This window comes from Ctenopharyngodon idella, chromosome 16 (genome assembly GCF_019924925.1).
Source record: "Ctenopharyngodon idella isolate HZGC_01 chromosome 16, HZGC01, whole genome shotgun sequence".
In the NCBI taxonomy this organism is placed as follows: Eukaryota; Metazoa; Chordata; class Actinopteri; order Cypriniformes; family Xenocyprididae; genus Ctenopharyngodon; species Ctenopharyngodon idella.
This window is the reverse complement of record NC_067235.1, coordinates 27,371,116-27,397,548: the sequence shown is the minus strand read 5'-3', so window position 1 is coordinate 27,397,548 and position 26,433 is coordinate 27,371,116. Positions and strand designations below refer to the sequence as shown.

Genomic DNA, 26,433 nt, shown 5'->3' with positions numbered 1-26,433 from the left:
CAGGAACATGTCACATTTTAATTCAGAATCAAAAGAAATAATGTTTTGCATAAAATTAAGATATTTTAAAAATATTTTTGCACTGTGACATTTATTTAACCAGCAAATCTCCCCAGTTCTCATTAACATGATAGGTTTTTGTTAGACCTATTATCCTATTATTATTTAGTCAGTGTGACTTTAACATTGCAAAATGATATGGTTTATTAGGCATGTTACCCATTGAAATTTTTAAGACATTCAGCAGAACTACTTTAACAGAGTGACTCATATCATGCTCACTACTCATGGTTATAGTACGTGGGTGTTGCCAAGCAAGAGCTACTGGAAAGCCATTACGCCGTCAGGGAAATACCTCAAAAAGAAGAAGGAGGAAATATGCTGTAGTTTGCTGGAATGTGGAAGGAAAACGATCAATTCCCTAGAGAAGAAGTAGGCTGTATCTATGGAGTGCAGGAGTGAAAAGGACACAGCTGGAAAACTAGAGAGATTCCATCTTAGAATTCCAGCTAACTCACGCATATCTTAACTCCTTCCAGGAATAGTTGACCCAAAAATGAAAAGTATCCCATGATTTACTCGCCCTCAAGCCATCCATTATAGACGAACACAATCAGAGATATATTTAAAAAATATCCTTAGTCCTCCAAGGTTTATGTACAAGCAGAATGCGCAAGGTCGATTTGCAGTGGAAGAGTATCCTTTGACCTGACGCAAAACGTAATGATGAATGTGGAGGCACCGAGGATAGAACAAATCAAATTACTGGTCACGGATTATAAGTCTAAAACGATCATTTTTAAAGAGAAATATCGCAGGATTTTGCTAGAAGAGAAGAGGATCTTAAATTTGTTGCGCAGCCCTATTTGTTTGAACCGAGAGAGGCGTATAGCTTACAATACTCCTACATCCTGCGTCATACGTCGCGTCAGACTCATTTGGCGCAAGTCGACTTGTGCATTCTGCGTATGGTCATCCGCCGGAAGCTAGTTATTTGAAGTTTTAAATGTGGATATTTTTCTTACAAAAGCGCTTTGCTTTGCTTCAGAAGGCCTTTATTAACCCCTTGGAGTCGTATGGATTACTTTTTTTTATGGATGAATGTATTATTTTTGGCTTCAAAACGCAGCCCCCCATTCACAACCATTATAAACCTTGAAGGACTAAGGATATTTTTAAATAAATCTCTGATTGTGTTCATCTGAAAGAAGATAGTCATATACACCTAGGATGGCTTGAGGGTGAGTAAATCATGGGATCATTTTTATTTTTGGATGAACTATCCCTTTAAGGTTCCGTTTAGAGTAGCCTACAGTACGCCCAGTGAAAGAAGCTCTCCCATTGGCTAAAGTAAACTCTGCACCATGGTTCTTTGGTAACTGATTATTATGTTCACAGACACAACATAGAAATATGAAAACAAACAGGACTAAAGGGGAAAATGGTTGGGGTGTAACAGAGGAAGAAAGGTGCTGAATTTCTAACAGTGGTGGCCGGTGGGTCATACTTTACGGAAGTGAAAGAGTTAAGCAAGCGCAAAGCCTGAATCACCCACAAAATATGGTCTGCTACTGTTTTGCACATGTTTCTGTGGTAGGTTTAGGGGTAGGTGTTCAGTTAGGCCATAGAAAATATCATTAACCTGATATAAAATCAATCGAAGTCTATGCAATGTTATAGTGAAACAAACAGGTGTGTGCGTGTGGTCCTGGTAAAACCCTGTTACAAAGATGGTAATATCCGAAATCCTTGTCCTTGTGGGGACATGTTTTGGTCCCCATAAGGAAAACAGCTTATAAATCATACTACGTGACGGTTTTTGAACAGTACAGAGTTCTGTGATGGGTAGTTTTAGTGGATTGAATATACGGTTTGTACAGTATAAAAATCATGTCTATGGAAAGACTCCCCATAAATCATGAAAACTCAACGTGTTTGTGTGTTAAATGAATGTCGTCTGCCCTCTTGTGGTCTACTGCGGTCGTCAGTGCCGGGTTATTATCGTTAACTAAAACCGAATCTAAAACAATGAAATATTTTTACTTGAAATAAAATAAACGTTAACTGAAATTAAATAACATTGAAAACTGTAAATAATATATATATTATATATATATACTGTGAAAACTCTCCATGTATATATATATATATATATGCACACACACATATATGTGCCTTTACTATATATAATTATAAAGTATATATAACTTAATTTTACAAATTACTTATACAGATTATATACAAATGATCACAAATAATAATTCTGAATTACATAAATTACAAGTTATAACATAAATTAAATTAAAGTGGGGTTAATCATATTGCAAGTATTAAGGCATTCCGTTTTCCAGTTGCTTTAAGGATTGACATGTTCAAACCATTTTTAAATGCCACAAAACTCGGAGTAACTTTTAAGTCTTCTTCAGTGAAACTGATTTTAAATGTGGCTTCCACGCACCTGGTCAAACACTGACCTCTGGTGGCGACTTCTGGAGGTGGCGCTGCAGGTCCTACATGCCTTCATATTTCAGTAGTAATTATGTGCAGGTTTGTGGTGGTGGATCCAAAATGGTCAATATTCATATTCATGCATTTTATTCATATTTCATGTTAATCGTTTATGGCTTATGATTTATCAATATTACTTTTGATTTCATATATTCATGTACTCCTACTCCATATATTAATCCTCATCGCATTTACTCTTTAATGTACTCCTTTATGCATATTCTTCTTTTATCTTTAAGAGTATGTATGCTTTGCTATATTCAATTGTTCTTCAAGTGTTCCAAATGTTGCTCATTTGATATACTCAATGTACCTTTGTATGAAAATATGTCTGTTTCCATTTCTTCAGACACGAGATAATGCAAGATCTGCAATATTCTCTTAAGGGTGTCAAAACAACACCTTTTGTATCTGCTTTCATCTATCTTTGACATTTCACTCTGACCTAGCTGTTACACCAACTATATAATGGATAAATCTGTTTGACCTTTTCTTATTAGACTAAAACATAAGTTTGAGTGGGATGTAAGTTTACCTGTGCTTATGGTATAAAACGGACTGGGTCTTTGATAGTTTAGCTTTTCCTTTGCTCTTTTTGCTTCTGCAAATATCTTAATTTAGTTCCTTCTTTCTCTATATTCTGATCTTCATCTTCATCTATTAAATACAATACTCTGGATTTTATTATAAACTATTAATTGCTTAATTAATTTGTTTGTCTCTATAATTTGTAATTAATAAATTTGTTATTCCTTATTCAAATTTGATCTCTGACATAATCATTGCTGGACTGCCTGGATCTCATTTCCTCAAGTTTTTGCATCAGTGGTCATAAATTAATTTATTGCATAAGAATGTAGCTTTTTTTTAAATGAGGAATTTGAAATCAGATTAAAGTTTAACTGAATTTGTATTATTCAGATAAAAGCCTAGCCCTGGTAACATTGGTAACGATCACTCTTTATTGAGTGCAAAAGTTTGGCAGGATTTATTTAGAAACTTAATTCACTTAACTCATGTATACCCACTCATGCTAATGCTTTGTTCTTAACTTTCAAAGTTATTGACTGTCAGATAGCAGTGTGTGAACACCTTAACACGTGACTCCAGTGGGCAAACTTCCTCAGCATGCGTTCTGTATACATGCCTGGTAGAGCTGACTTTTAAAATGTCAAAGTACACATACCAAATGATTCAATAGTCTTACTGAATAAGAGAAGTAAAAGAACAGGGAAAATAAAGAAAAAAATGTTATTTAATAATTGCAGAAAATTGAAACAAATTCAAGATACAATCAAACATGATGAGACTAATTATTTTGAACGGTGCATGTGTGCATTATGATACGCAGAATGTCTTTGTACTGATGGTTTAATTTGTTAAGATAAGAGTGTGTGAGAGTTTGTGTGTACAAAGCAGATTTAATATTGACTCTAAACAGTACTTCAGGTGGGTGTGTGTATGCGAAGGCACAGAATGCACAAGAATAAGATAGGGATAGTTCACCCAAAAATTAAAATTCTGTCATCATTTACTCACCCTCAAGTTGTTCCAAACCTATATGAATTTATTTTTTCTGCGGAACACAAAGGAATATATTTTGATGAAAGTTTGTAACCAGGCCGCTTTGGGGCACCATTGACTTCCATAGTAGGAAAAGAAATACTATGGCAGTCAGTCAGAACTGTTCAGATACCAACATTCTTCAAAATATCTTCTTTTGTGTTCAACAGAACAAAGAAATTTATACAGGTTTGGAACTACTTGAGGGCGAGTAAATGATGACAGAATTTTAATTTTTGGGTGAACTATCCCTTAAAATCCTATTGCCTTTTCTCACAGGATCAACTCTAGTGGTGGAATGTCTGGATATTCTCAGACTTCCGGTTGTTAGTTTCTGGCCAAGTGTAGTTTATGTGTATCTATGCAAAGTGTACTTGGTTATTCAGGCCTGAGCATAGCTAACAATAAAATTCATTGCTCTTTGGACTGTTTATCACTTGAATATGAAATGTGGGAGGCTTTAGGCTCTTGTCTGTTCACAGTGGTCTTTACACAAATTAATTTAATTGCACAGAAATGTTAAGACTCATATAAGGATACTCAAATTCATTGAAGGGGGGAGAAAACTGATGGATTCATACAGATCTACAGAATAAACAGCTCTTGTTAAAAGCAGAAATTAAAACTATTTATTTATTTATTTATTTTGCAAGCAAACCACAATAAAGATCACATGCATGATGGGTGGGGGATTTGACAACATATCATCATCATCATCATTTTAATTTTTGGAATACTTTGTCTTTAGCATAGCTAGCATTTTATGCATTCTCAATACAAATAATGGAATCGTATTTCCCCACTTTTTGCATAATATGATAAAATTACAGCTTGATTGGAATTTTCACACAATAAACATATTCTGTAATATTAATTTTCTTAGTTTTCTTCACACATTATGTCTCATTTCAAACATGCTCTTTACTGACACTATTGTCTTTTTGGCTATAACAAGTTTTGGTAAAGGTCCAGAATTATAGGATATAGGGTAAATTCAGGGTGATTGGGACACTTTTTGCCATTGAGATGACTTGGAAAAAGTGTCCCAATCAACCTGAATTCACCCTACATGTGGCTAAAATGTATAATCATTTTCGCAAAATAGCCTAAATATTGCAAAGATTTATGAACATTTCGCTCATTGTTCAGATCATCATGGTTTAAAACGTAATATTTAACATTTTATAATTCATGAGTTTAAGAATTAAAGTCTGGGACGCGGTTAGAGCACTAATATCTTCATTAAAACGAGGCATTTGAAGCACACGAAGGCATGGGAAAAACGTTTCCACGTTAATGTGATCTTCAAATATAAGAAAAAAAGAGTTGAAATCTGTTTCAAATCCTGGGAGTCGCAGAGGCGTCAATTTTGGCAACCTCCGTAGGAAGCCCATCCTCTTTGAAGAAAGCTGAGGCAGTGCGGAAGTGAAACACAAGTAACGTTAGGCTACACAAAGGACGCGTGAACGGCGTAAACAGAGTACGTTTAAACAACCATCCGATAAAACAAACAGGTATTTTACCCTTAAATATTTCTCAATATTGTTATCACACATAATCGGTTGTCATTACATCTTGTAGTTTGTTTATATCGATCGTTCTGTGTAGATCAGTTTTGTTAGCTTAGTTACACTTGACTTTGACTGCTTTACTTTCGTTTTTCTAAAAGAGAACAGCAGCTTTCGATATGTCGTTACTTTGTTTTCTTTGCAGTATCATATATTTTTAACCTCTGCTGATGTCTATGTACCGCTAAACTGTTTAATATACATCTCGTTTTCAGATTTAACTACAGTATATACAGTATGGCCACTGCAGACACGGTGTACAACACCACCACAACAACAGCGCAGGAGCCCAAATCCAGAAAATGGATAATTGTGCCATCAGAGAATCTGGAGAAAATTCGATTTGTGATAAAAGTCATTGAAGTGGTAAGCAGCATGTTGTTCTGAAAACAAACGTGACCACGTTTACATGTACTGTGAACATTTATACGAGATATATTAATAAAACAGCCTTTAAATACGTTATATATATTTTACATTGCACATGATTTGAAACATTGGGACATGGTTTGAGTAAGAGGTCATTAGTGACTAAGTGGTTAGTCTGGTGTAATGACAGTTAAAACACAATTCAAGTTAAGCTGGCATTATTGGAACTCCATTGTGTAAGTTTCCCTGAAAGTGTATAATAGTAAACAGTAATACTTGCACTTCATTAACATATTTAAAAAGCGGGGTTGAAATATGACTGCTGTTGTTTTAAAGTGTTAATTAGAATATTGTGGATACAGTTAAATGCTAATGAAGCATTTTGCTGAATGAATCCACTGCCATGTGTTGTTTAACAAGCCCTGACTTGGGTGCCGTAGGGATATGGCAACTTTTTATCTTCATTTAATAATGCCAAGCTTATTTTCTAAACAAGCTTGGTCATTTCAGCCTTGCAGTCATATGCTGCTTGGCTGTTGACCATGGGTTTTTTTTTGTACAGAAATTGAATATTTGAGACTGTTGGTCTTTGTCCAAGTTCAAGTTAGAAATTCCCTCCAATTCATTGGTATCTTCCATACGTGCCAAACTGGCTTGTATAATTTATCACAGAGCAGATCATGCTGCATGCTTCTTTGTTCACTCAGGAAAAGAAAGGTGTTGGCTGTTCAAGTGGCTATTTAATAGATATTGCTTGTGCTTTGGATAGAGGTGCAGTCAATTCATGTGAGGCGAGGTCCTGGTTTATTTTGTATGATGTTCAACATCATTCTTCTTTAAAGGGTTAGTTCACTTTAAAATGAAAATTACCCCAAGATTTACCATCCTAGGTGTATATGACTTTCTTCTTTCTGATGAACACAATCAGAGTTATATTGATAAAATCCTGACGCGTCCAAGCTTTATAATGGCAGTATACGGGACCAACGAGTTTGAAGCTCAAGAAAGTGCATCCATTCATTATAAACGTACTCCACACGGCTCCGGGGGGTTAATTAAAGCCTTCTGAACCGAAGCGATGCATTTGTGTAAGAAAAATATCCATATTTGACGAGTTATAAAGTAAAATATCTAGCTTTTGCCAGACCGCCTTTCGTATTCAACTTACAAAGAAAGTCTAACGCCTCTCGCAGTTCAAACTGCTTACGCTATGTCCTACGCTTTTGTATGTTGAATACGGAAGGCGGTCTGGCAGAAGCAAGATATTTTACTTTTTTAAAAACTTTATTAACCCTCTAGAGCCGTGTGGAGTACACATTTATGATGGATGATGCACTTTCTTGAGCTTCATACTCTTTGGTTCCATTTACTGCCATTATAAAGCTTGGAAGCGTCAGGATTTTATCAGTATAACTCAGATTGTGTTCATCAGAAAGAAGAAAGTCATATACACCTAGGATGGCTTGAGGGTGAGTAAAGCTTGGGATAATTTTCTTTTTAAAGTGAACTAATTCTTTAACTGCTACAGTGTTTATGTTGCTTACAATGCACACAATAAGCATTAGACCTTATCTTTTTAATTCCAAATAATCCCAAAGACAAATTTGTGCAAAATCTGATGCTCCATGTTATAGGATATGAGAATGTTCCAAATGTGTATGTGAAAGCAAGGAAATCTGAACTTTTGAATGAAGTAATTCAATATGTTAAATTTGCTGATTTGATGAGCGACCTAGAAATGGTGCAGAATCTGAAATGTTTCTTATTCTTAGTTCATTGTGTTTCTTTGTTTTAAAATTAAATTAAATTAAATCCTTTTCATTTATTTTCTAGTTTAAATTAGATTTTGAATGTGGTCTGAAATATTCAGAATCCACTGTATACTTAATCTTTAGCTTTTAGCATCAGCCATTGAAAAACCTACATCCGTTTTATAATTCTCAGTGTGTCACTCATTCGTTGTCACTTTATTTTAAGTGTTTGAATTTGCAAGATCACATCTTAAAAAAAAATAAATAAAAAGACCAAAGGGCATTGTCTGCTTGCATGAGACATGCTAAGTGATATCAGGTGTAAGAAATGCCTGTCTGTAAATGCAATTAGAGAGCAGATGCTAAATTCAATTACAGAGTCATTCTTAACTTTCACAGTATGTTGTGAGTCAAAAAGTTGAAATGACATTTAAATCGCATACTAAAAGCAAGATTACACATCAGAACACATTAAATTTAGCCACATAAAGGTCAACATTGAGACAAATGTCCCCCTTATGAGTAAATTCCCCTACAGTTAATGGCCTGGTCTCATGCTTTTCAGGAAATTAGATTTTATCGAGCATTTCTCCTTTAGAGTATTCAGGGAAATTGCTCATGGAGTGTTTTTTTCCCCCCATGTACCTTGTGTTCTCCTTGTGACACACATTGATCTAATGACACAGAACAGAAACTTAATGCCTTTTGAATTTAATTGTAAACAGTTTAAGTACACAATACTTTGTTACTTCTTTCTGAGGTTTGAGTCTGTTCTTTCTTGAGTTAAAAACATTATATATCTATATCTTGAGATTATCTTGTATGATGTTTGAAATTACTTACTTCTAATTTCCTTTTTCACTTGACCAGTGATAACTAGGGCTGGGTAAACAATATCGATTTCTTGATTTTAATCGATTCTCATTTTTACGAACCGATATCAATTCTTAAATCCCAAGAATCGATTAGTCTAGTCTGTTTTCAGTTGATGAATGAACAGAACATGTAGCGTGCCCCCCATCCAATAATCTTTGTACTTTGTTACTTTTGGTATGAAACAAAGTCTCAGATTTCAAATGACGTCCATCTTATTATGAGACTCAAAGTATAAATACCGTTTTGGCGCTGTTTAATGTGACGTGATAGATCGCTTTAGTGGCTCAGTTAAAGAGAAGCGGCAGCACAGAGTGCATGGGAACATCCTCTCCGCTTTATTACCAGTTACAGCGCGAAATAAACATGAATGAACATCTGAAGCTATGTTAAAATATACAGTAAAACTTACCGAAATCCGTATCATGTGTAATAGATCAATCAGTGTTTCAACCTCAGAAAGACATCAATAAAACAGCTTGTAAACAATGCCACGTAACGTTACCTCAGAAAAACATATTCAGTGACAATAAACTCATTAGTCAGCTAGAAAAGTGAACTCAAAGCAGCATTCTAATAAATATAGATATGCACACCGTTACATATTCATTGTAATGTTCTTCAATATATAATGCATGTTTGAATAAATCAGTTATGACAGCCACGATTTAAATGTTTATATTTAAAAAAACAGAACAAATTGGAGTAGAAATATGATTATGTAATTCTAAACTTTATTATAAAAAAAAACATAATTAAGTGTAATTTAAGTGTTTGTATATAAATAAGTTAATTTTAACCTTCAATATTATAGTAAAGTGGTACCAACTGACTCCCCATGTGTAGTTTACAGGATTAGTTAAGAGATTTTTTTCCTCTAGAAAATTTGCCATGTACTGTAACCGATACTACATTCAAAATAATCGATATCGAATGAATAGAAATCTAATCTAATCGTGAAAATTGTGTCAATACCCAGCCCCAGTGATAACACTGAAACACCTTGGTACTTTCCAGGTGAAACCTCATCTAGATCAATTGCAGGTGGTTCTTAGAGGCCCTACAGTAAGGAGAGTATCTTTCCTCACCTACATCCAAACCACTTTACCAAACTATTATCCTCAAACCAAAATGCTTCTTTTGAGTACTACATAAAGCCAGTGCTGTGTAATAGTCATTTACCAGTGGACGTTTGCAGCTGCTCTGTTTAGCGTTATTAACTGAAGCTAAATCTAAATCCATAAAAAACATTTTGTTTTTGTGGTTTGAAATAAAATAAATGTTAACTAAAAAAAAAACCCTTGTTGTTAGTGACACCGGTGGCTGTTAAGTGAACTGCAGCCAGCATCTTACTGCACGTGCTCACACGCGTGCACACCTAATGTACAAGAGACTGAATGTGATTCAAAGCCCTGATATACTCACAGTGAAGTAAGAAGTTGCTTAGAAGTAAAAAGAAGTTGTAAATACCTTTGCAGCGATATACTGTTAATGAATATTCAGATGCCGTCCACGCTGCTGAGAGCGATGGTTAGATGAAAAAGTATGTGCTGCATGCTTTCCTCTCAATAACAAAATAAACAACAAAAATGACAGCGTTGAGAAAGCAGTAGTTAAGAAAGCATTTGATCGTCGTGATCTGGATATGTTTGCACAAGCTCTGCAATTCACTGGCATCATGTCGACAATTAAATTACGCTGTTATGATAGTTTGATTATAAAGTATATTTGAAACTATAGACTATATCTGGCTGAATTGATCCCTTTTCTTTGCATCACACATTGACATTGCAGTACAGAATGGCTTTTTCGGCTTTATCCTGAACATTGGATTTGTTGAATGTGTAATTGAACGGAAGAGAGGCTCTGGGGAGCGCGCGTAATCATCACTTCCTTTTGATTTTGCTGGCAACAACGTCCTGCAGAAAAAAAGTCTACAGGCTTTCATAGGTAACATAGGTCTCGTTTTTTTAAGTTTCATTACAAACTGTTCACACATTGTCAATAAAAAAGCAATTAATACATGAACTTGAGGTACTAAAATAAACTAAAACTGAAATAAAAATTAGTAAAGACTATATAGACAATCAAAAAAACTTCACAAAATCACAAAAACACAACAAAATTACCAAAACTTGAACTGAAATGGGAATGAATATGTAAAAATTCCCATTAGTAACACTTGATATTCTGTGTATTTTTAAACTCATTTTAGTGTTTGAGTTTGCAAAAAGGTTTTTTGTGTGCAGTCACACCCAATTGTGTCAAGTGAAACCAATCTTCCCACAATGTATTCAGCAGAGTACAGACAGCTGACCGCAGTCAAGTGACTGTACTGTAGTGTGAAGAGATGTGATGCTTGAAAAGTTTTAGCACTTTAATGAAATCATTTTCATGTATTTTATACAGGAGCTCCTGAAGCAAAAAATTCAGAATTTTTCCATTTAGACTTCAGACTGAAATCAGATCTATTTTCTATCATTTAGTCATTTTAATTTAGTGTGCTTTGATACATTTTAGGTCATTTCACTCATAAACGTCTAAAAAATAAGCCTCATGTTATTTTTGGTGAGCAGGCAGTGTCTTTATTCTGTTGAACAGCAATTATGGTTTATCCGGCTCATTTGGATGGAGGATTTTGAATGGATTCTGTGTGGTAGCGATAAGGTTCAGTTTTGTAAGCGACAATAACACTTGTGTGTTGTGGACCTGCCCTGTTCCTTCCTAGCAGTCAGGGCTGTTAGAGCTTGAAATATGAGTCAGACATGTGGGTTAGTTTGGTTTTGTCATTTTGACGTTGCTTCTGATGAAATGGTATTTAAACGAGAACACTTATGATTTCCTGTTCCTCCTCAGTACCCATTATACAGATTGTCCCATTTTGCCCTGAATCTGTTCTCTTTTTACCAGCTGAATGTCATATTTGTTATATATTCATGTTTGAAGATTGATAAGATGGTTTATTATTATTTTCAATACTGTTTTCCCTTGTCATAGTAATTTATGACAAGGTATTTATGTTCCTTAAGCATAAACTTTAAGCATATTAGTTATTGCTATGCATTTTATTAATGATTTAAAAGAAATTATTTCATTACCAAGCCCAGAGTTTAATAGCAGAAATGTTGTAGAAATAATCATCAGAACAAACAATAGCTAGGGTTATTTTGAGGGACTTCTCATAGATTGGCTGCGTCATTTACAGTGTCATTTTGTGCATTTCGTTTGCTTAAGGGAAGTGGAGTGAAAAGTCTCCTGGAATTGATGATAACTGTGAATACTTCACCTTTGGACTGGATGACCATTTAGTGGTGTTACATGTGGCTAAAACAGAGTTCAGCATAATGACATCACAGGTCTGTGATGTGTGATATTAGTAGTGAAAATGAAACAAACAATTAAACAAAAAGTTTGCTTGTGTGGGTGTGTGTGTTTTCCCAGAGTGAGTGTCCTTCCTTGGTTCTCACCGTTGGGAATCCCCTACCTGATGCTGCTGTATTTACATCACACCCGTTTCTCTGTTACAAATTGCGACCTGCGGATGCATGTGCCCTAATAAAGCAGCTTCCTTCAGATTAAGTACAATATTTTGTCACTGAGGAAAATCCCAACTAATCTTTTATATTGTCTTGTATTACAGGATAGAAGTATTTAAACTAAGTCGATACTGCCACCTGGTGGTTAATTAATGCACTTGGATTTAATTTGTGTCCCCTCAGCTCCTTTCCTTTGTGGCTTTTGTGATGGAGGAGGTAGTGTCCAACTGTTCACACTGTGGACCACTCTACTTCTTTGAATTTGTCAGTTGCACAGCCTTCCTCTTCACACTGTTGCTCCTCATCCTCCTGGCAACAACGCTGCACCAGAGAGTCGGAATTGACAGCTGGCCTAGTCTGGTAATTCAAAAACAAAAAAACATGCTTTTAATACTATCATTATTATTAATAACAATGTTGATATTAAAATAATAATAATAATAATAATATTGATATTATTATTATTATTATTATTATTATTATTATTATTATTATTAATAGCAATATTGAATATTTAAATATATGGTTAACAATATAGTTAATAATAATATATCAACTCATTAATTATAAGAAATGTAGAAATATTCATCAGAAATTATTAACAACAATAATAATGTTGATATTAATGATGATAATAATAATAATAATAATAATAATAATAATATTAAAACTAACAATAATAATATTAATAATAATAATAATCAAATTATTATTAGTAAAAATGTTGATATTATTAACAACAACATCAACTTATAATTAATAATATCAACATAAATGTTGATAATAATATCAACTTATTGTTAATTATCAAATTATTATTATTAATAATAGTACTTATATGGTTAATATGGTAATAATAAGAATTATTTCAAATTATTAATTATAAGAAATGTTGCAGAAATATTCAACAGAAATCATCATTAACAACAACAATAATAATGTTGATATTTTTATTATTATTATTAATGATGACAATATTAGCATATTGTTAATAATAATAATTATATCAAAGTATTAATAGAATGTTATTTTTAACAACAACAACAACAATAATAACAACTTATTATTATTATTATTATTAATGATAATAATATCAACTTATTGTTAATTATCAAATTATTATTAATAATATATATATATATATAATCATTATTATTATTAATATGTTGATTATATTATTATTTTTATTATTATTACTATTATATTAATATAATAAAAAATTATATTAATACAAAACAAAAATAAATTTGTTGTACATTATAATAATAAAATAAATTATAATAATATAAAATAAATTTTATTTTATTTTACATAAGGAAAATTTGACTGCTTCTGACCAGAATTAATAATCATTCAGAATCAAGTATTCCAATTTATAGTTTTTATCCAATTTAAACTTCTTTTAATTTTCCTATAGGATTTTGGATACACAGTAGTCATGGCATTCCTATTCCTCATTGCCAGCGCTGTGTTTGCAGCAGACAATGGCAAGACGAGCCTGGAGCAGGGCGCTGTGGTATGATGCTGCTCGATCTGTGTTTTATTTGATATGCCAATTCTGCTACTGACTGGCTAACATTTAACTGTCTTTCCTGTATTACAGGCATTTGGCTTCCTGGCCACGGTGGCCTTCTTTGCTGACTTTATTTACTTTTTGAAAGTTCGTGGTATTCCTTGCCGAAAGGGAAACAACCAACCAGCAGACCAAACACCCAGACCAGAGGCAGAGAAACTTAATTCTAATGGAACTGACTGAGGCTTGGTAGCGTTTTCACCAGCAAACTGCTGTCATATTCAAAAGCTTTTTTCCCTTTTGACAAACAATTTTTTATACAAGAGAAATGTTTTTTACCCAAAGCAAAAAATTTCTTAATATTTCCATTTCAGTCAATTACTAACTGGCATGTTGGACCAGTTTTCTACTGTGCCTTAACTGTTTTTATTTTCTTTTTTACACAAGTCTTAATTTCACAGTTGAAGTAGAAATCATTCCTGTATAGTGGTTTCTCCATTTGGGGATTGCTTGTATTATATTTCCATTACTATTTTTAAACAGAGAAAAAAAAAATCATATTTTCATGTAGTCATACTTTTGCATGAATACACAAATTAAGTTGCTGTCCCTTTTGGAGTGTGTGTTCTGCATCATCTTATTTTATGAATTAACAAGTACAATAAGATGCACTGTATTTATAAAAGAAGTACTAATTCCTGATGTTTTTATAGTTATATATGCATTCCTGAAATAATATATTTTGGAGCAAAATCAGGGTTTGATTAAGTTGAAAATTACCTATTTTACAGACCAGGAATATGGATATAATATTGGATACAAGGCTTAAAAAATCATGAAATATTATTGTGGGATTGGTAAATATTGCACTGTATACACAAATGTCCTTAAGTCAACTTTACTGTAAACATTTTTAAATGAATGTGGTGACAGCAGGATGACGTTTTTATGTACAGTCGTTGTTTTTTTGTTTTTTTTTGTTTTTTTTTATCGAAGCAATCTGTCATTTTTGTATTGTGTGGAACGAGAAATGTTGTATATTTTCCTTTGTGCTTTATCTTGTTCCATGTGAGCCCAGATTGTGTTTTATGTAAGCATGTTAAGCGATGAAGTGCTTTAAATCTAATTCTAAACAGATGTCTTTATTCGGAGGAATGTGCGTGTAGGCCCAAATGTGTTTGTTTAAATGCCCGCGGAGAGGAACGGACTGCAAGTTTTCGTGACACTAATCTGCCTTACGCTTCCACCCTCCTGTGCTGTACAACTGACTGCTGCTTTGTCTTAATTAAGCTTTGTGTATATTTTAAAACCAGATATTTTGTTGATATATTGAAAATAGCCACTTTTAATACTTCTTAAGATATGAATAGATCATCTGGTTAGTTTTAATTATTGCTAAGGGCTTTATGATTTTTAAAATGCAAAAACTAGTGAGTCAGTTTGAATACCAGCATTTTTTTTCTACAAATGGTCACATGGAACATTTTACAGCTGTTTTTGTAAACATCCTTCAATTCCAGTTAAGCAATAAACAGCTCCTGGGTCCTAAGTATCAGACTCCTGTTTTTATATGTGGTCTGTACGGAAACATGCTTGTTAAGTCTTAACAAAGCAGGAATTTATACTTGAGCAGCAGTGTATGTGGTTCTTTGGTTTGGTCACGTGCAGCTGAAGAGCAAGAACGAGTTCACTGCACTCTCTTCATCTGCATTTATGCTATCTTGCAGGGTTTTTTTTTTTTTTTTTTTTTTTTTAATACCTGTTTCTGTCCTCAATATGTAAATATAGACCAAATATGTTTTTGTTAATTAATTTTGTTAATTCTTCGCAAGAGAGAGATGACAAGCTGGATTTATTTAGCAAAACTTTATTTCCCTAAAGCTAACGCTAGATGTCGCTGCCTGCAAAAGTTACCATCTACAGATGACCGAATAGTTGAGGTTGATCATCATTGTAAAGCCATAAATTATGGTTTTGGTTGGATAACAATTGTGAATTTTTGCATAAGTTTACTGCCATTTTGAAGTGACTTTTTACTCATAAAGTAGGCCCTATATGTCTCAGTTTGGCCAGTTTGAAAGTTCCCCAAACCCCTATTAAAACGAGTGGGCTGACAGCAGTAACCAGTTAAGATCAGCACACAATCTTAGTCGGAGTGGTGTTACTTATGGCACATTTTATGCGACATTTTATCATAAAAATCTTTTGCTGGAAAAAAAAAAAGTCTTAAAACTGATTTGGTGATTTGTTTTTAGAGCACTTTTGAAGAGATCAGCTGAGACAGCAGCTAGGACCAGCACCTCTTTAGACTGGTTTAATCAGTTTTACCAGGGATATTTTCATAAGAGGATGCGTAATTTGCATATTTAAAACTTTAATGGATAATTCCGAAACACATTAGAAAATACCGTTTTGTGTGTATAGCCTATATATATATCTATATCTATCTATATCTATATCTATATATATATATATTGCACATTTTAATTAAGGAGAAGGGGCACAATCGAGTGTGTTTACCTGTGGTACCTCCCCTTAAAGTCGGCGTAACCGCCGAAAGATTCTTCTGTAGCGCGTGAAGGGGAGGGACCGGGGCGCGAGATGAGCGCGCTGTACTTTACTTTCCCTCATTTGCACAGCAGCTTGAGGATGGAGCTCGAATTCTTGTGTGGAGCATATGTCTTCTCGGTGCTCTGTGTTTGATGACAAGCAGCGAAGCAACAATTTGCCTGGAATTATTTTTCATGTTCGTTAAAGGTGAGTGAAACGCTCTTTCATCTGTCACTGCAGTAGCACTCACGAGCGCAGGTGCCTCATAGAAAGGCGCGCGCTTTTATTTGCGCCTTAATCACTTTAAAGTAAAAGAGGCTGAAGCTTTTTTTTGTTTGTTATTGACTTACAGTAGTAGAGAACTTGATGAGATGCACTTGTAAGCTTCAGTTGTGGCACTAATGTCTGATACTCTGTTTATGAAGTTGTAGCCTATGTTTTGTATTGTTTTTCTGTTACTCTGTTGACCGATGCAGTAATAAGCCTTCATGCACATTGATTCATTAAAGTTTTGAAATATTCAATTTGAAGCTTAGATAAAATATGCTGTAATATTAACAAGAGACCTTTTTTATTTGTTTAATTTGCTAAACTGTAGGCCTATGCATTGAATAGCCTACTGTATAACTGTGTATAAACTGGACGCAAAACGGTTATAAAGCCAGAGAACAAAATTATTAGTCATATACAAGAGCCTTTATATGACCATAAGTCTGTTTTGATTTACAAATATGTGCATAATTGGCTATAATTTACTGTCTGTAGGCTATCACTTACTTTTCTTTAACTTTCCTTTTAAAATTGTACCTTTCTTGGTGTTTTTGGCACAGCTGCTTACATCAGCCTTCATGTATAAAGACGCGATTCCTTCAGTGTCCAGATGGGGGTGAACAATTAAAGCAAGTGATGTGCATGAGACCATCTTAAGTTTATTTTACTTGCACATGTCTCTATACAGACTTTGTTTTACTTCTAACATAGCTGGATGTTCATGAGTTATGGGGTTATGGGCAAACATATTATGTAAATATTATAAGAAATCAGTGATATGCAGGCCTGGCAGAACCTTACTGTAAAAACACAGTGACCATGTTACAACCATTTTGGTGACTCATTAATACAGATTGTAAAATGTAATTGTAATAATGAATTGTAATAATTGTAATAATGAACATTTGGCACAATGAAAAGTTAAAGTTAATTAAAATGGGCATTTTCTAAAAATGTTTTGGACAATATTTCATAATAAGATTTTAATTATCTTTTTTTTTTTTTTATTTATTTATTTTTTTATACATATACACTACCCATCAAAAGTTTTGGGTCAGTAATACATCTATCTATATACATATATATAAGAAATTAGTACTTTTATTTAGCAAGGTTGCATAAAATTGATCAAAAGTGACAGAAAATACATTTATACTGTTACAAAAGATTTCTTTATCAAAGAATCCAGAAAAATTTGTGGCATTATTTTCACAAAAATAAGCAGCACATCTGTTTTTAACAGTGATAATGTTTAAAGTGATCAAATGTTTCTTGAGCACAAAATCAGCATATTAGAATGATTTCTGATGGATCATGTGACACTGAAGACTGTGTCGTTTTTAGTTATTATTTTAATGTTATTATATTTTAATAACATTTTTAGTGTATTGTCATACAGACAAGCAGAAGTGGTGGTGAAAAGTCTGCTTGAGTCTTGGATATTCATTCCAAGAACATCCCTAGAAATCCTGGTTGTATTTGTGGAGTGTGTATCCCAACATTCAAATGTTTCTTTGGGTTTCAGTTTTCCTTTATGTCATTAGTATCTTCGCGTTCCTATATCTCATATATATTTAATGTCTTGTATATTTGAGAACATGTTTGAAGCATTTTAGTTCTGAACTAGGGCTGATCTGTTCTGGATTCCATATTTCCATTATGTCATTGCTTACAGTTTCACGGGTGCCTTGTATGTCACAAGCATTTAATGCTTCTCCATTTACAGAGTGTGTTATGTCCCAACTAATTAGCCAACTTCCTAAAGAATAATGAGCTGATTCATTTTCAATAGCTGCCTGCGGTCTTGTTCTCATCCTCATGTAATCGAGCAGGCTGATGAGACGATCACATCCAAGTGAATAATTGGTTTGTTGTAAATGACTGGAAATAAGGCTAAATGAGCTGAGATGGCAGGATGCAAGACTCTGGTGAGATTCCAGTCGACTCCATCATTCATTCTCCGTTGAGAGCCATTATTGGTGTTTGTCAAATTAGGCACACTGGCTTTATGGAGAGGAAATTACTTGCTGAGAGATGGGGAGAAAAATGTGGTTATCATGTTGAGAGAAAGGCGTAACACGCTAATGGGTCTCACAGGTTGCATCTGACATGGCACTTCTGATGTTTGTTTTTAGCATAAGTGAAATGATGCTGAATGCTTGATACTTAACAATAATGTGATCACAAGAAGTCATCATTAGAGTGTGCTTTAAACCCAAATAAACTTCACTGAAGTTTATACAGTCTTTCATGTCACATTAGTGGCTTAGTGGTTGTATACACTACTGTTCAAAGATTTGGGCTTGGTAAGTTTTTAAAAATGTTTTTGAAAGTCTCTTATGCTCACCAAGGCTGCATTTATCTGAACAAATATACAGTAAAAACAGTAACACTGTGAAATATTATTATAATTTCAAATAACTTTTAATATATTTTAAAATATATTTTATTCCTGTGATGGCAAAGCTGAATTTTCAGCATCATTACTCCAGACTTCAGTGTCACATGATCCTTCAGAAATCATTTTAATATGCTGATTTGCTGCTCAAGAAACATTTCTTATTATTATCAATGTTGAAAACAGTTGTGCTGCTTAATATTTTTTGTGGAAACCTTGATACATTTTTTTTCAGGATTCTTTGATGAATAGGGAGTTCAAAACAACAGCATTTATTTAAATAGTTTATTTAAAATAGTTTTGTGTGTGTGTGTGTGTGTGTGTGTGTGTGTGTGAATGTAAATGTCTTTACTGTCACTTTTGATCAATTTAAAGGGATAGTTCACTCAAAAATAAAAATTATACCATGATTTTCTCACCCTCAAGCCATCCTATGATCTTCTTTCAGATGAACGCAATCAGAGATATATTTAAAATAGAGCTGTCAACGTAAACGCCTTAACACATACGATTAATTCAAAATCCTTAAGACGTTCATTTATAATTTAACACAAAAAATTACGGAAGCATGTGAAATTGCGTCATAAGGTAATTTACGTCACACAGTTAGATGATCTTAAAGTCCATGCTGATTATATCAGAGATGGCAGAGAGAATTATTTATTCCAGTGTCTGTTTCGCTTTAAAACACAAACTCTCTGTCATATTCTGTCATTGTATCTGAAGAGAGCGAGCCCTACCGCATCGCGCTGTTCCTGTCTGAACAGAACGTCGAAACATCCCACCGCTGTATGGCCAGATGATATGAAAACTATGTTTCTCGGCTGGATAAAGCAAACCAGCTTCTTGCTATGAAAGTTTTGATGGATGAGGAGGATTGCAGTCAAAGTAAAGACGATTGAGGTGACTCACGCGTGAGTCTGTTATACATTGTATTTATGCACAGACACATTTCAGTACATTCACGTTCACGATTAATCGCGATTAAAAAAAAATTAATCTATTGACAGCCCTAATTTAAAAATATCCTTAGTCCTCCAGTGTTCATAATGGTTGTAAATGGCAGCCCAAATTTTAAAGGCAAAAAAAAAAAGGATGTTTGTATAAGACAAATATCCTTATTTAAAACTTTACAAAGTAAAATAACGAGCTTCCAGCACGACAGCCATACGTATTCGCCGTACGTCCAAAAAGCATTAACTTACGCGGCGTAGTACACAATATTACGCGTAGTACGTCGTGTACTTAGAAGATAGTCATACACCTGGGATGGCTTGAGGGTGAGTAAATCATGGGATAATTTTCATTTTTTTGGGTGAACTATCCCTTTAATGCTGAATTATTTTTAAAAAACTTTTGAACAGTAATCTGTGGAAGCTTGTTGCTGCCATGGAATAAAAAAACAAAAAAAAACAAAACAAAGTAATTGCAACTTTTTATTCTTTTGCAATTACGCAACTGTGGACTTTATAACTCGCAATTGCAAGTTTATATCTCACAACTATGTTTATATCTTGCAATTCTGACTTTATTTCCCACAATTGCGAGTTTATGTCTTGCAATTCTGAGCTTATGCCCGAAATGTGAGATATAAACATGAATTTGAGAGAAAAAAAGCTCAGAATTGTACGATAAAAAGTCACAATTACCTTTTACATTTTTTTTGATTCCTTGGCAGAAACAACCTTTCATTGCTATCTAAATGCAGGTTCAAATGTCAAAAGGCGGATATGTGAGCCTTTGACATTCAAGAGAAGTGTAGAAATGTACAATTTAGCATATTGTTGGGGCTACTCATTTCTTGATAATATTAATAATGTAAGTGTTTGATTTACGGGCACTCATTTGTGCTGTGTTGGGAATTCTGTGTCGTGAAGCAAAACCAGCTGAGAACCACCACCTTAAATCATCTGCTAAAACAAGATTAACCATGTAGACTTGAATTCTAAGAAATCAAGTTGTTGTTTTTTACCATTTGGCAAACATGGCATGATTTGCATATATTATTTTTATTGGTTTGTGACAAAAACCTATAAACTCCAACAAGCCACATTTTCTGTCTCTAATATAAGGATAATCAAAGCCACCATGCTTTGGAGACGACCCGTGGCCTCTGCCTCTGCAGAAATGATTAAGTACCCAGAGCTTGTTCCTGCTGAGAACAAACAGAGTGGGCTTCACCTCACACATACAAGCACATTTATCAACAAGGCTGATTTTTACATTGAGATCATTATGAAGGGTTCAAACAAAATGCTTTGCGCTGTTTTTAAACCTATTACTCACAGCACAAAGAAACTGACTGGGGAGGAATAGAGCCCACATAATTCAAACAGCGATTTTAAGTGCACTATTGTACACAGAACTCTTCAATCTTGATTATTTGAACAGGCTGAATAACTTTATTGCTTATTTCTGAATCTATTACCTAGAACATATCACCACAACATTCAAAACTGTGTCAGCTGTCATGTTGTTTGATGCTGGATTTGATATGTTACTTACAAACATGATCTCATTAATATTCATGGGTAATATGCATATATTAAGTGTAGTTCTAGCACACAAATTGTTTTTGACAGTTTCCACTTTTATGTGGACAAATATTTTTGAATCATTTACAAATAGGATATTGAATTAATAGAGTTCAATAAACGGAATGACTTTTTTGTATTTATTATAAATGAGATAAAGTATTTTTCAAACGATTACATTTAATGTAACTAATTTCTAGACCTATTTTTTTATTTAAACATCATTATTTTCTAAGTAATTCTATCATACAAAGAGTGCAAATTACTTTATTTTTATTATAAGTCTCATTTATTTTTTGTTCATAAATATGGACTCTCACCATCATTAAATAAAGGAGCGATGTTTTGGAAAAAAGTTTGAGGTCAGTAAGTTTTTTTTAAAGAATGAATACTTTTATTCAGCAAGGATGCATTAAATTGATCAGAAGTGACAGTATGACTTTTACATTGTTGCAAAAATATTCAATTTTAAATAAATGCTCCTGTCGATTGCTCCTGTCTGCCTCGCTGCTCAGATTGGTTTGCGTCTGTAACTCCGTATAGCTTTGTTTTGAATCTCTTACTTTTATTCATTGTTGCTTATTTTTTTATTACCGTATATGTAATATTGCCTACCACACTAATCTGACGTCGCTAGCTTGTAATATTTGAATCTAAATCGCTGTTACAACGCATTTGCATTTGCAGCGCTAGCTTGTCAACTTGTTAACAGTCGCTCGCGCGCTCCTTTTTCAACGCGTTCTTCAAACAGCTGTGGTAAGTCGGATCAGTCTACAAACACGGTGAGTCATGTCATCCTCTCCCAGCATTGCTACCTGTTCCATTTGCCACATGTTTACCATAGCTCTCTCTGTCAGTGATGAGGGATTTACATGTCATAAATGTAGGGAAATAGTCAGGCTGACAGAGAGAATCTCAGAATTAGAGACACGCATCCAAACTTTAATCGAGGATAGTAAGAATGCAAGGGCTTCAGATACTGTTTTGGATGCGACTAGCTTAGTGAACTCTGTACATTGTTTGGTTCCGGCTGTAGAGCCCGTGCAGCAGGGCACTTGGGTAACGGTGAGGCGGCCTAGCCGCGAAAAACACCACTCTTCCGTTCCAATAAGAACATCAAACAGGTTCTCCCCACTCAGTGATACACCCACTGAGAATCCTGTTGAAAGTGCCCTAGTTATTGGCGATTCTATTACACGGAACGTGAAAATAGAGACACCAGCCACCATAGTCACATGTTTGCCGGGAGCCAGAGCACCTGACATCAAAGCAAATTTAAAAGTGCTGGCTAATGCTAATCGTAAATACTCTAAGATTATTATTCACGTCGGCACTAATGATGTTCGACTTCGCCAGTCGGAGATCACTAAAATTAACATTAAAGAGGTGTGTGAACTCGCAAGTACAATGTCAGGAGAAGTAATTTGCTCTGGCCCCCTTCCTGTTCGTCGGAGTGATGAGATAGTTAGCAGATTATCATCACTCAATGGCTGGCTGTCTAAGTGGTGTCCGCAAAATAATATAGGTTTCATAGATAATTGGAAAAGTTTTTGGGGCAGACCTGACCTGTTAAAAAGAGATGGTATTCATCCCTCCCGGGATGGTGCTGCTCTTCTCTCTAGTAATATGGCACATAGTCTTAGAACTGAAACATGACAAACTGGGGCCCAGGTCAGAAAGCAGCAGACAAACTGGCTAAACCGACCGTCTGCTAGCTGCCTCACGTTACAGAAGTCAGAAAATTCAGATAACTCTCAACACATAGAAACTCTTACACCTAGATATTTTCAAATAGAGACTGTGTCTGTACCCCGAATTAGTAAAAACAAAAAACTTCCAAACCCATTTAATGGTAAAAATTTAATTGATGTTCAACAAATAAAAAATAGAGATAATAATGCTAAACAAATGATAAAACTCGGGTTGTTAAATATTAGATCCCTTTCTTCAAAATCACTTATTGTTAATGATATTATCAAAGATAATAATCTAGATGTGCTGTGTTTGACAGAAACTTGGCTAAAACCGGACGATTACATTACTTTAAATGAGTCTAGTCCTCAAGGTTATGATTATCGACACAATGCCCGTCAGAAAGGCAAAGGGGGAGGTGTTGCTGTAATCTATAGTAATATTTACAGTATTAGTCAGAAGTCTTTCAAATATAATTCCTTCGAAACTATGGTACTTTACGTAACATTATGTAAGTTGACATTTGTGCTGGCTACTGTATATAGGCCACCAGGACACAATACAGACTTTATCAAAGAATTTGCTGACTTTCTATCAGAGTTAGTACTAGCTGCAGGTAAAGTCCTTGTTGTTGGTGATTTTAATATTCATGTAGATAATAAAAAAGACGCATTAGGATTGGCATTTGCAGATATTCTAAACTCTATTGGTGTTAGACAACATGTGTCAGGACCCACTCATTGTCATAATCATACTTTAGATCTAATATTGTCACATGGAATCGATATTGATGCTGTTGAAATTCTGCAGCAGAGTGACGACATCTCAGATCATTATCTAGTCTCGTGTATACTACATTTAGTCAAGGCGGCTAAACTGCCTCCATGCCATAAATATGGTAGAACCATCACTTCTACCACTAAAGATTGCTTTATAAATAATCTTCCTGATCATTTTCATCGCCTTAGCATACCAGACAGCTTAGAAGACCTCGATGTTGCAACAGAAACTATTGCCTCTGTCTTTTCCAGCACATTAGACTCAGTTGCTCCTTTGCGTTTAAAAAAAATTAAGGAAATTAATCCAATGCCATGGTACAATGACCACACTCGGGCCCTAAAGTTAGCAGCCAGAAAAATGGAGCGCAGCTGGAAGAAATCAAAACTAGAAGTATTTCGTATTTCGTGGAGAGAGAGAATGATTGAGTACAGAAAGGCCTTAAAATCTGCTAGATCTGCCTATTTTTCAAAACTCTTAGAAGAAAATAAACACAACCCTAGGTATTTATTTGATACAGTGGCTAAATTAACAAGAAATAAAGCTTCAACTTCTGATGTTTCCAAAGAGCACAGCAGTAATGACTTTATGAACTTCTTTACTTGCAAGATTGATAATATTAGAGAAAAAATAATAACCATGCAACCGTCTACTACAGTATCGTGTCAGATAGTGCATTGTAGTGTCCATGAGGAAAAATTCAATTCATTTACTGCTTTAGGAGAGGAAGAATTGTCTAAACTTGTTAAATCATCAAAATCAACAACATGTATGTTAGACCCTATACCGACTAAGCTATTGAAAGAAATGCTTCCAGAGGTCATAGACCCTCTTCTCAATATCGTCAATTCATCTTTATCATTAGGATACGTACCAAAAACTTTTAAGCTGGCTATTATTAAACCTCTTATTAAAAAACCACAACTTGATCCTAGAGAATTAGTCAATTACAGGCCGATCTCAAATCTCACTTTTCTGTCAAAAATACTAGAAAAGGCAGTATCATCACAGCTATGTTCCTTTTTAGAAAGAAATGGTATCTGTGAGGATTTCCAGTCAGGATTTAGACCGTACCATAGTACTGAGACTGCTCTCATTAGAGTTACTAATGATTTGCTCTTATCATCAGATCGTGGTTGTATCTCTCTATTAGTGTTACTGGATCTTAGTGCAGCATTTGACACTATTGATCACAATATTCTTTTAAATAGACTCGAAAATTATGTTGGCATTAGTGGAATTGCATTGTCATGGTTCAAATCATACTTATCTGACCGTTATCAGTTTGTAGTAGTAAACGAAGACATGTCATATCGATCACAAGTTCAATATGGAGTACCACAAGGCTCAGTACTAGGACCGTTACTGTTCACTCTGTACATGCTACCCTTGGGAGATATCATTAGGAAGCATGGCGTTAGTTTTCACTGTTACGCTGATGATACTCAGCTCTATATTTCTTCGCGCCCTGACGAAACTTACCAATTCACAAAATTAACGGAGTGCATAGCTGATATAAAAAATTGGATGACCAGTAATTTCCTACTACTAAATTCAGAAAAAACAGAGATTCTAATTTTTGGACCAAAAACTTCTTCACGTAATAACCTAGAATATTGTCTAACACTTGATGGCTGCTCTGTTAAGTCTTCGTCGTCAGTTAGGAACCTAGGTGTGCTCTTTGATACCAATCTTTCATTTGAAGGCCATGTTACTAGCATCTGTAAAACCGCATTCTTCCATCTTAAAAATATATCTAAACTACGACATATGCTCTCAATGAAAAATGCAGAACAGTTAGTTCATGCGTTCATGACCTCAAGGCTAGATTACTGTAACGCTCTACTGGGTGGTTGTTCTGCTCGCCTGATAAATAAACTACAGCTCGTACAAAATGCAGCAGCTAGAGTTCTTACTAGAACCAGGAAGTATGACCATATTAGCCCAGTTCTGTCAACACTGCATTGGCTTCCTGTTAAACATCGTATAGATTTTAAAATCTTGCTAATTACTTACAAAGCACTAAATGGTTTAGCTCCCCAGTACCTGAGCGAGCTCCTAATTCATTATAGTCCTTCACGTCTATTGCGATCTCAGAATTCAGGCCAGCTGATAATACCTAGAATATCAAAATCAACTGCAGGTGGTAGATCCTTCTCCTATTTGGCACCTAAACTCTGGAACAATCTTCCTAGCATTGTTCGGGAAGCAGACACACTCTGTCAGTTTAAATCTAGACTAAAAACGCATCTCTTTAACCTGGCATACACATAACACATTACCAATTTATATTTCCAAATCCGTTAAAGGATTATTAGGCTGCATAAATTAGGTCAGCCGGAACCGGGAACACTTCCTATAACACCTGATGTACTCGTTACATCAGAAGAAGAATGGCATCTACGCTAATATTAGTCTTTCTGTTTATCCCGAGGTTCACCGTAGTCAACCGGATCCGGGCCGTATCCAGGTGAGACCAAGGACCTGCACCTTGACACGACCACAACGCAGCCCTGAAGTATCAGCAGAGA

The 26,433-nt window shown here is 34.6% G+C and overlaps 2 protein-coding genes across 6 annotated transcripts in view; both read left to right on the top strand.

Annotated features, from left to right (window-relative positions):
* Nucleotides 1-5,418: 5,418 nt before the first annotated feature.
* cmtm6 (CKLF-like MARVEL transmembrane domain containing 6) lies at nt 5,419-15,230 on the top strand. Its single transcript, XM_051864943.1, has 5 exons — nt 5,419-5,585; nt 5,855-6,005; nt 12,352-12,528; nt 13,586-13,684; nt 13,772-15,230. Exons 2-5 carry the CDS (start codon nt 5,877-5,879, stop codon nt 13,922-13,924), a joined length of 558 nt encoding a protein of 185 aa, XP_051720903.1. The 5' UTR covers nt 5,419-5,585; nt 5,855-5,876; the 3' UTR covers nt 13,925-15,230.
* A 1,013-nt stretch (nt 15,231-16,243) lies between these two features.
* The window catches only part of cpne4a (copine IVa), a 67,685-nt gene continuing 57,495 nt past the window's right edge, over nt 16,244-26,433 (top strand). For 3 of the 5 annotated variants that reach the window (XM_051864937.1, XM_051864940.1, XM_051864939.1), the window contains exon 1: nt 16,246-16,438. The gene's annotated coding sequence lies outside the window, so the exon portion shown is untranslated. Of the gene's footprint in view, nt 16,439-26,433 lie in introns of all 5 variants that reach the window. The other 2 variants (XM_051864941.1, XM_051864942.1) reach the window with 2 other exon arrangements.